An 11,435-nucleotide genomic window follows, 5' to 3' on the forward strand; every position below is an offset into this window, starting at 1 on the left:
TATGATCAGAGTGAAATCGTTTTTTTAAAATAAATATGGGTGTAGATATGTCAGGCAAAACATTTGATAACACTTTACAATAAGGTACACAAGATGTGCTTAATTACTGCTTATACTGAGGAACTACTCATTAAATAACCATTAACTATCTAGTCGTTCCTGAGTAACTAAGGTACACAAAATGTGCTTAATTACTGCTTAGTTACTGAGGAACGACTAGATAGTTAATGGTTAGTTAATGAGTAGTTCCTCAGTAACTAAGCAGTAATTAAGCACATTTTGTGTACCTTATTGTAAAGTGTTACCGTTTATGACTTTCTTCATTCAATTCAGTAAAAAAATGTATATATATATGTATCTGTCCACATTTGTTAATTCTAACAGCTTAACTTTTGTCTTTATTCAATTGAGCGAGGAGGAAGGAAACAGAGAGCCTCCCCCTTATCTAATCTCCCTGGAGTGTTGCAGGCACACTTACAGTAAATTGCTGTGAGGAGCTGCATACGAAAAGCATAGCTAAACAAGGCCTGATGCAACAATGGCAATTGTGAATTTGGAGGGAGAACCGATGTTTAAAGTTTGCTGGCAACGTTGTGCGCGCGTTCCTCTATTCAGTCGCAAATGAGAATGATAATTTGTGGCTCCTCAGACGACCCCTACCCCCTTTAATAGCGACTTCTCCCAAGGGACGTGATGGTGCACATCCCCGAGGGACATTCAGCCCTCTAGCCTATAGGAATCCTTTTCATCAGAGAGTATTCCCGCCTGTTTTGTTTTAAATAATGTTGATAATCCAAATGTTCAAAAAAGTCCACTTCTTATATTGTTGATCCTTCACAGGCGAGCAGAATAACACAACAGGATTGAGGAACCAGGAGCCCACATCTGGATAGGTCTACTCTACACAATCATTTCAGCTGCAGGCATTTGCAAAATGTTAGATATAAATGCACGTTCTGCTATCTGAATACATGCCATTATGTGCACATTTATTCCACTAACATTTATCTTAGAATGGCTTTCTCTCTCTCGTTGTTTCTTTAGCACTTTCCTTAATGTAGGTCTATGTTATACTTAAAGCTGTTGTTGCTTGGTTGCCTGATGTAGCTATTCAGTGCACACATTATGAATATGAGACACATTTACATTCCTTTATATTTCAAAACATCATGATATAAACCACGGCTTTATCCTGATTTGCTTACAGCCTGCAACATGGTGCCGTATAAAAATAGGATGGACTCAGTCAACCTCCAACGATCCCATGTGTTTACGCCGGACCAGGCTCGCTTCTTGGCGGCCACGCGTGTGTGTGTTCGCCTCCTCACCTCCGCAGAGCGGCTGCACGACCCGGCCTGCCAGCGGGGATTTACTGACTGGCGCTGTGCCTGGCCACAGGCAGATTAGTTCGCTCGGTTCTCACGACCTCAGCTCCACAAAGGCATCTCTGAACTATTAACTCAGACACGAAGGCAGTAGGGACGACCGCAGAACCCACACATGTTGCCAACTGGAGTTTCAGTATGCCTCCTTGCAGAAGGAGGCTGCTTCAGCATCACAGGCAGTGGGGTTTCAGTATGCCATTTACCACGGTGTCATCTGCAGGGCACTGGCACTCAGCAGGGTGAACGAGAGAACGCAACTACACAAATAACAGTCCAACTGTTAAAGTAAGATGAATATCAAGAGTTTTCTGTGAAAAGACAACATCTCAAGTCACATAGGCCAGGTTACAGTAAACACAATTTGTTTTTATTTTGTCAACACTTCCTTTTTTTAACGGGTGCCAATACATTGGTATGGTTTTCATTTGGCCTTGCTGCCTATTTCCTAAATAAACCCTTTTTAAACTTTGTATTTATTATGTGATCGTTATCAATCATGGTTTAGACGTGGGCATACCTTCACTCTGTTTCTGCATAACTTTAAGTGCACTCTCGATATTTTGACACTAGGAATGTTTATCTTGTGTGTGCTGGTGGTCAGGGCTATGAAACACTTTCACACCGACTTACTTGTGGCCTGTGCCAGCCATGCGCACCCACGGCGCGCCGGTGGAGTATTAAATGTTGAGGGGTTTTGACCGACGGACACCAGGCTGAAACCTAATCCTGAGTAAAGGGGCCCGCTGACTGCAAGTGGCTGACACATGTCTTGCGCATGCAACGCCGCCCTGAAACACAGGCCTCAGATCCAGACCCCTCACCGGAGGAAGATACGTGCACCCAGGATAAACAGCAGCAGGAAGAGAGGGAGAGCTTTAGTACACAGAAACGTTTGAGCCGTCAGGGGAAAGCACCTGGCCAGAGAAAGGCCACGGACCGTACAAAATGCTAATTCAAATGATATTGTCAGTGGAAGTGTTTGAGGGATTTTCAGAGTAAGTCAGGAGCAATAATCAAATGCTTTAATCTGCAATACGTGGTGTATTTATATGCCCTCATGTTTCCCCTCCATCAAACAAAAGTCTCCCTCTTTTCTCATTTGAGGTGTAGAGCCACTGGGAGAGGAATCGAACAATTGCTGCACAAAAGGAACCGAGGATCCTTCCATATTCTCCTTTCACTGAGGCAATCTGTTAGTGACATTAACCCCTGAGAGCATTTCCCAGGCTCATGAATAGGGTTTAAGACTTCTTAAAGCTCCCGCTGCATACAGGATGAGACCCTTTTCAAACTTTTAATTACCTTTATAGCAATAGAAAAATACACCCCCATTGTCCCCTGGGCCAGCAGCAGGTCAGATGTAAGGAGCTCCCGCCAAACCGGTGACAAGGTGGCAAGTTAACATTTAGTAGATTAATTGATATTGGAGTTCATTTTGGGAGCATAATCAATATAGTGCTGCTTCGATTTGGCCTTAGTTATAGCTGCTGTGAGTCTGTTAAAAGTGGTTTTCCTAACTTCACAATGTGACTTTTACGCATTAAATGTGCCTTTTATGCATGACTTCACAAACTACAAAAGTACCCTAGATACTCTTAAATAAAGTCTATCAAAGCAACATGGAAAAAATTGAAACAGGATGTAGACAATAAGTGAATTTCTGAAAAGTAATTTATTAAAACAATGGGCCAACAGCCAACTTCAGTTTTTCTTTTCAACACAAAACAATAAAGAATGTAAAACACAGCTTTGGTATAACAGTCAATAACACATCTGTACAAAACTAAAACCTTTTCATAAAAAGTACTTCATAACAAACTTTCCTATAAATCTTTAACATATACAGCATGTTTATCACCGACATCCAAATGTTGGAATCAGAAAATAAATTATATAGAAAAACAAACATTGGCCAAATAAGGCGAAACCTGTTCCATAAAACGAAACAATGAGAACTACTGGGGGGCATTAAGTGGTTAGAGTTACCGTCCCGTAGAGGAATAGTCACAGGTTCAATTCCTGCAACAGTTGTCTGTGCAGTCAGTTAAATCTCTAAACTGGAAAAGTAATGCAAACTGGTTTCACATGAGTCTCTTGTCTCTGGCGCTACCAAGGCCTCCAAACAGGCTCGTTGCCCTCTGGACCGGTGCTGACTCCGACCGGGCTGACTGCCTGGGACACCCCGGAGAAGGAAGTCATGCCATGCACCGGAGAAGCAGCAGTCGATGCCGAGCTGCCATGCACCGGACTCGCGTTGAGAGCAACAGGCAATCCTGCGTTTGCGTAAAGTGGGATAACAGGCGATGTGGCGGAGGCGAATGCTGGGTTAGGGATCAAAAACGCAAACTGTCCATCGCTTGCAGGCACCAGCTGAAAACCACCAAAGACCTTAGGGGACATTGCCTCGACAGGACTGAGTTTGGAGCCCATGGTGGCAGCGTTGATGGGTAGGGTGGAGGGGAGCTGCACATGGAGAGGTTGAGCCAGGTGCGCATGCTGGGACGTGGCCTGCTGCGGGTACATCATCTGGCCCATGCAGCTGGACAGGTGGGTGAGGAGCCTCGACCTCACCTCCGTGTTCACCCCATCTGAGGTGGACATGAAGCGGGTGACTTCGTTCATACACTCGTTGAATCCAGCTCGGTATTTGCTCAGGACGGTGGCATCTGCTGAGAGTGCTGCTGAGGGAAGGGGGGGAAAGCGGATATTAGCCACGGATTGGTGAGTCTTTTAACAACTTCCTAATGACTTTAAAAATGTTTGACCCACTTAAATTATTAAATACACTTACCGCTCATTTGAACACGCTGCAGGTTCCTCAAGTGCTTCACAGTCATCTCCAGAATGTCTGCTTTTTCCAACTTGGAGTGCCTGGAGCTCTGTAGGATAAAACATGAAAAGTTGAGTCTGTATTCAAGGAACGTTTAAAACGAAATGATCGATAAACATGAAAAAGCTTAGTAGTGATGTGCATCACAGTGATCTCAACTTACATCTTTTTTAAGTGCGTCCAGGATGAGAGTCTTGAGCTGGCCAAGGCTTTCGTTTATTCTTGCTCTCCGGCGTTTTTCCATGATCGGTTTGGATGACTGCAAAGAGAAAACAATTCTGCATAAATGTCTTGTCCACAATTGATCCACTTGCAAACTGCATGTCATCACACATGGATATTTTATGAAAAGTTATCAGACAATGTTTACCTTTCTATGCTCGCTGGCATTTTTTGGTTTGTCCGGTGTGTGTGTTCCGTTTGCTGGGGAACCGGCGATAGGAGATGCCGTCTGCTTTTCCATAGTGTCAGCAGGCATTGTTGATCAAACCAGGTAAAAGCGTAAAGAAGTAAATCCTCTGCGGAAGCTCCGAGAAAATGAAAACGTTGAAAGTTCTCCGCTTCAGAACATAAACGTATGGCTGACAGCCCACCGGAGCAGATATCGTTGTGTCGTTTGTTATCACTGAGCTGTCATCTGAATACAGAAGTGTGTGTTGCACCGTGCAGGGCGAGTTTTTGCTTCTGACGCAGACACACGCCGCAGCCGTACTTATAGACGACTCGCGTGCTCCCAGTTCGTGTGAAACCTTCTCTGCATTCTTTCCCACACTCTCCTCAGCCAATAGCAGAGAGGACTCACCCATTGGGCGCGGGGCAGACCGCTGATTGGACAACACCCCCGCGGGCCGTCAGTCACGCGCTGCTCAATCAGCCCTGCAGGGACAAACAACAAAGCGGAGCGAGCAGCAGCGGTCGGGCTGTGAAGTGATAAGGGAGGGCTGGATGTTTGCTTCCAACTTTGCTCCGTGCTCGTCAAAAATGTTATACTGCTCTGTGTGTGTGTGTGTGTGTGTGTGTGTGTGTGTGTGTGTGTGTGTGTGTGTGTGTGTGTGTGTGTGTGTGTGTGTGTGTGTGTGTGTGTGTGTGTGTGTGTGTGTGTGTGTGTGTGTGTGTGTGTGTGTGTGTGTGTGTGTGTGTGTGCGCGCGCGCGTGGGTGGGTGTGCGTGCGCGTGTGTGTGTGTACGTGAAGAATGTAGAGCCTGTGTTGAATTGACAGTACAGTCCCTATATTTTAACAGTGTGTGCAGTTCATTTGAAGAGATATCTGTGTCATCATTAAGAACAGTTTTTGGCTGCATATTTATTTATGCGTAAGTTAAGAACATTCCTATAAAAAAATCCATTATATATATTTTTTCCCACTTGGATATCCATTGAGACTTTTATCAAAAACTATTATTTATTTCAAGCATTAACATGTTTTTTGCCTCACATAAAAACACATTTTAATCTATTTTTAAAGACTGCATTAAGGAGAAGACATCTGTAATGGCACGCGAGGCGGTTTGCAGTAGCACGCAGCAAGCCAATGGCATGCGGCCACTGTATGCAAATAGAGCAGAGCACACTCTCATTGGCTGTGTGAACAGCTCTGTGTCAATCATCCCGGCGCGGGAGCCGCTCAAAGAGGAAGAGAGGGAGGAGGGGGGCACATCTGTCCGCGTGCCATTCGCTCAAAGTCTCCTCCGGTCTACGCGAAGCACGTGCCTAACTTGCAGATTACATCCTGGAGACCAAGGAGTTTATAAAGCCAAGACTGATAAACTGGAGAAAAAAAATTATATTTAAATAGCATACAATACAATACAATAGGATAGCATATAATAGCATAGAATAGAATAGAAAAAGCACATGTGAAGATGTCTGAGGAATTGCATTATAATTATATTTGGGCTGCATGATCTATTTTTCTATCAAGAAGCAGTAGTTCACTTCTCATATTGTCTAATAAAAAAAGTGATTGTTCTTTTTTTTTTTTTAAATCGGCTAATATCTAGATAGCACTAGGATACAATAAAAAGATAAACACTCAACAATGTCAATAGTAAATGTCGTGAAAAGGCTATGGTGTCAGTGCATCTCACAGGATATAAGTTATAGTTAAAACTGTAAAAGTAAGTAAGTAACATGTATCGTATGCACTTGTAACTACCAAAACACTCAAATAAATTACCCTCTAATTATTAAGGTCCTTTCAATCAGAATCAGATTTAGGCGAGTGTTTGAAACAAAGTGTAAGTGACAGAGTTTGAAGGACAAGAGCACCACCTAGCGACCGATTTCTAAAAAGTTAACCAACTTAACATGATAGATCTTAGGGTATTTTACAAAGTAAATCAGGACATGCTTTCAATGTCTAAGCTGTTACAGAATAATTTGAACCAAGCTAAATTAATTCCAACCTAATGAAAGTGGTATTTATAACAAGTTTTTCTTGGCATGTAAAGACTCTCTTTTGAATGCTCTTCAAGCATATTATGTATTCAAATGATTGAATGTCACTGTTATTTCTAAAACATGTTTTTTTTAACCTATTTTTTGTCTTTGGTTTCCTGTGTCATATAAACTAGGAAGACAGAGACAAATCCTTTGTTAAACATATAAGGATCTGTTTTGTTTTATGAGCATTATATTGAGTTGACCACAAGGTGGCACATCTGTGTCCAAGTTAAAGTTGACATTTGTTTACAAAAAAATAAAGCAAAGCAAATTATATTATGTCATATATAATAATTATAATAATAATAATAGATTTAATTTGTTAGCGCTTTTACAGGTGCTCAAAGACGCTTTACAGATATAGTGAAGATAAAATAAAATAAAGGAACAACAAATAAATATATATTTAAAGTTAAAGTCAAATAATACAAAAACAATCACACATTAAAAGCCAGATTGAAGAGGTGAGTTTTTGTAAGGGAGGGGGCAGCGACAGAGAAGGCTCTGTCCCCCCAGGTCCGGTGATATATATATATATATATATATATATATATATATATATATATGGCCTAAATTGCCCCTAATGAGAAGGTTATAATGATCTGGTCAAATAAAAAAATAAATGAAATCATCTATCTGGTTATGAAGTTATGCACAAATTAAGGAGCTGTCAGATGTCTTATACTCAAACAGTTAAGTTAATTTATGAGAAAAGAAAACATGTGAACATGGGGTCAATAAGAAACGGTGTATATACTAAAGAAGCAAATACCTGTGCATACATTATATCATTTATATTATAATAAAAATACATTTGTTTATTTAGACTTCAAATGAAAGAAACCGATTTGCATATACAACATATACAGTTTTTATCCAAGACATTTTATCCACATCTAACAAGCATTTATGACATTATGTGCAAACATGTATACAATGATATACTCACAGTACATACTGCTACATGTGCATATATGTTAATGTTAACACACTTACCTAAGCAAAGTATTACATTTAATCATTAAGAGTTGGCTGTTTACTTTTATAAAGTAAAAAAAAAATCTTCAGAAAAGAACCCACAATACAAGTTAAAAACACGAGAAAAAAACTAATGTGAAGTATGCTTTGATCAGTAAGATGGCACCAACATGCAATAACTCTGAAATGGTTATCTTATAAAAACACAATGTGACAGTTTTTCGATCTCCCTCCTCAAATCTGCAACCGTAACACAAATGAAAACTTTTATGTGAGCGAGCAGCAGATTTCCATGTTAAATCAGTGTGTGTAGTCCAACAATAGGAGCATTACAAAGTCTAAGGAGGCGTATATGTCATAGTAATCTTAAAACTGATGACAAAGTCTATGATCCTCTTTTGGTCCGCAGTCTATTGAAACTGGCCAAATGTAATAAAAATGTGCTAAGCCCTGCTTCAGTCCAGTCTCTTGTAGAGTATCAGTCATTGTTCAGTGGCTCATGTCCCCCCCCACATACATGGCTGAGCTGTGCTGAGGCATGCTGGACCCTTGTTTACCCAGGATCCTGAGTTTCAAGGGCCAGCTGTGTGTGCTTGGACTCACATCGCCTCTATTTGCTTTCGGATCGGCCCAAATGATGCAGATCTAATTCTACAGAGCTGCACACAGATTATACAACTGCTCCCTGGAGTGAATGCGATTTCGAGGTTTAATAATTCTGTGTAGGTGAAGCGCAACCTGTTACATCTGATCTGAAGTCAGAACAGATCTGACAGCCCTATCCATCGATAATTCCCCCTCATCATTCCTGCATTTCAAAGATCTCAGGCTCAGACAACAAAGGGAGCAGGAATTCCCCTTCAACTGAAAGAAACTTTTTGAGTGACTCCATCATTAGAGCATCATTAAAGGTGATGCCGACATCCTGAGGAATGTAGAGAAAATAAATCACTGCTGTTTTATAAGAGATGATCAGCATTCACCAGACAAGAGCCAGAAGTACTTGCTTTTTGACTTAGCTTTATGAGGTGGAGGTCTGCAGGAGGAGATGAAAGGGACCGAAAGGAGGGAGAAGCTGTGTTTGCAGATTTAGCAGAGTTCAATAGTCTGTTGTCGAGATCCAGTGAATGCTCAGCAGCTCCTTTTGACTGCCGTCTGCTTAATTTGTTGTTGTACAATGAGCCTGTGCACCTCTCCAAATCCATGTGCAGAATGCAGAAGCAGAGTCAATTATATCTGTATTAGGTGGTGTCGGCTGCACAATCCCTTTATACACACTCCCCAATCAAGAGCTAAAGACATGTTTACCGCGATGAATCCCTGACACAGAGCGGTCACAATGTCAATTTGGGTGGCTTTTGCTTTGTGTCAGATACTGTGGCTAGTTCAGAGCGGCAAAAGTGGAAAAGTGACCAAACCGGATGATACCTGACCTGTGGAATCTTCACTTTGGTGCACAAATCTTATTAAAAAACTATCAAATGTGGGTAACAGACATTGGTGGAATGTATGTACTCAAGTATGTACTTCAGAACAATGATGTGGTACTTTTACCTTACCTGTGTATCTGTTTTATTCAACTTAACACGTCTTCACCATTAAATTGCATGTTTCAAAGGCATTATTGTCATATGGACAACAGTTACAGCGTAACTATTCAAGTCCTATTCATATTGAGGTCACTATTCTTAGAACCAAACCATGTTAGTTTTTTAAACTATTGGTATTTCTTGTATTTTGTCTTAGAAGTTCAGTTATTATTTTGTGAGCAATATTTTTTTCAATTTAGGACACTGATGCTGGAGTTTTAATATGGTATTGGAACTAAAACGAAATACTTCCTACAACACTGGGGACACAGTAACATCCAGACACGTGATGACTATCAGGACGTGAGCATGTGATTTCCTGTTTCCACATCAGAGATGACAGCAGGACTTCAAAGGTTCAGTTTGTACCAGTTAGGGCTCTGAGGTTTCTGAAACAATAAAGCCAGAAACCCAACCCCAGCAGATCTAAGCTTCTGAGTGAAAGGACACCTGTGGCTGCTGCATTCAACTCCCACTTTAAGGGATTTGCAGAATACCACAAACACAGGCTTGATGATTCATTAGGGAGTCTAATTAAAATAAATATTATCAAATATTTGTGTAAAAATACGTGCTCTTTTTTCTACAAATATTGGCCAAAGATCTGAAGGGATTTTCCCCTGCCAGGACAGGATATTTCATGTGCATTGTTGCTAGGGATTTCTTAAATTTGGGAGAGGCCAGACGTGTATTAAACGTTTTTTTACACCCATTCATTCAGCTGCTTATAACAGCTATTTTACTGTTCAACTACTCAGTGTTTGATGTGTAACCAGGACTGCAGGGTGCTTTATAAAAGGTCAGAATTTGAATAAATTAATATGAATTTGGAAATATTTTCTCATGGCATTACAGAGGTGGGTGCATTGAGTTAAAGGCTTCAAAGCTGCATGATTGCACTACAAACGTGAGGGAAAATTGTATTTTTCACTTTATTCTTCCTTAATCTCATTACTCCCTTGGCTGTTTTTATACCTGCAGATAAAAACCCTGAAATCAATTATATTTGCCTCACTTTTCAAGCGGCTTGTTGTCATTTTGCCATCTGCAGACCAGCATGTCCAGTACAATGTGGTGCATTCACGGAGCCCCTTTGGCTTTCTGAACAGAGAGGGACCCTTTTCTCTTGCTTCTCGCCCCAATTCAGGGCTTTCTTCTCCCTTTTAAGTGGGCTGTTGATGAGGTTAGTCTAATCAGATTAAGTCAACTCACATTGGTCTCTGCAGTTTGTTTTCCTTCCAAAGGCGTCCTGACATCTCCTATACTTTTTCTTTATCCTCCTCTTTGGACTTTTCATCCAGGCTTCCACCCAAAAAACCCTTTCAGCAGAGGTCCCAATGGACTCCTTTATAAACCACAGTTCCCCAATGATATAGGTTATTTAGAATGGGTCACTAGACTGCTATGCATGGGAAAGGCCTTTAAAGTTGTGCAATGACGCATTTGGACATTTCCACTGGTGTCTGTGTGAATGCCAGAGATTAGGTAAACACAAAGCACTAAATCAAATTTTGGAAATTGCTGGAACCTTTAATTTGATTCCTAAATAAATGTTTAAGGGGAGTTTTGTGAACTACAACGCTAATGCAATATAAAACTTTTATCTCGACACTTGGAAGAGAGTAGAGGCTTCACGGCCAACTTGTTAAATACTTTTTAAGTGAAATAAATACACTTTTATTGGTTCGATTTTACAAGACCCGACACACTATACTTACTCATTGGATAAAAAAACAGTAATTATCCCAGTTAAATCAAGATATCCATTCCGTTTTTTTATCCTAAAAATCTATACTGCAAATGAAACAATCAAATATTCTGTTAGCATATTTCGTACTTATAATACTTATAATAATATATAGAAATAATATATAGAATATAAAACAATTGTGATATTAAAATACATACAACAAATTCTTACTATGTTCGGAGGGACTAATATTTGATATAAGATATTCAACAGATATGAGTGCGTTCGTTTACTTACATTTTGTTGTTATGAAATATTAATGTCCTGAACTATTACCACACAATGAAAATAAAGTAAGACAAGAAGATCATTAAAAGTTCAAAACAATGTAGTAACAGTATTACAAAATGTATCATCACATTTAATAATAACTTTTTCCTGCAGAAAAAACTACAAACTATTCCACTTCTAAACAGATGTAGTAATTGGAGGGAGCCATTAGAGGAGGCAAACGTGTGGAA

General features: G+C 40.3%; 1 protein-coding gene across 2 annotated transcripts; it reads right to left on the reverse strand.

The window, feature by feature from the left end:
* Positions 1–3,038: 3,038 nt before the first annotated feature.
* On the reverse strand, positions 3,039–4,930 carry her9 (hairy-related 9). 2 transcript variants are annotated; one of them, XM_034209304.1, is made up of 4 exons: positions 4,586–4,930; positions 4,379–4,474; positions 4,177–4,264; positions 3,039–4,063 (listed from the first exon to the last, which is right to left on the reverse strand). In XM_034209304.1, exons 1-4 carry the CDS (start codon positions 4,691–4,693, stop codon positions 3,492–3,494), a joined length of 864 nt encoding a protein of 287 aa, XP_034065195.1. In that variant the 5' UTR covers positions 4,694–4,930; the 3' UTR covers positions 3,039–3,491. The 2 variants fall into 2 exon arrangements, with proteins under 2 accessions (XP_034065195.1, XP_034065194.1); XM_034209303.1 differs by having other exon boundaries at positions 3,039–4,066; positions 4,586–4,929.
* Positions 4,931–11,435: the final 6,505 nt, after the last annotated feature.

Source organism: Gymnodraco acuticeps, unplaced genomic scaffold (genome assembly GCF_902827175.1).
Source record: "Gymnodraco acuticeps unplaced genomic scaffold, fGymAcu1.1, whole genome shotgun sequence".
Taxonomy (NCBI): domain Eukaryota; kingdom Metazoa; phylum Chordata; class Actinopteri; order Perciformes; family Bathydraconidae; genus Gymnodraco; species Gymnodraco acuticeps.

Excerpts from the sequence above, each read along its gene's own strand:
- her9 (XM_034209303.1), bottom strand. The coding sequence starts at position 4,693 with ATGCCTGCTGACACTATGGAAAAGCAGACGGCATCTCCTATCGCCGGT. Across the intron at positions 4,475-4,585 it reads ATGCCAGCGAGCATAGAAAG|TCATCCAAACCGATCATGGA; the intron begins GTAAACATTGTC and ends TTCTCTTTGCAG. Across the intron at positions 4,265-4,378 it reads TGGACGCACTTAAAAAAGAT|AGCTCCAGGCACTCCAAGTT; the intron begins GTAAGTTGAGAT and ends TTTATCCTACAG.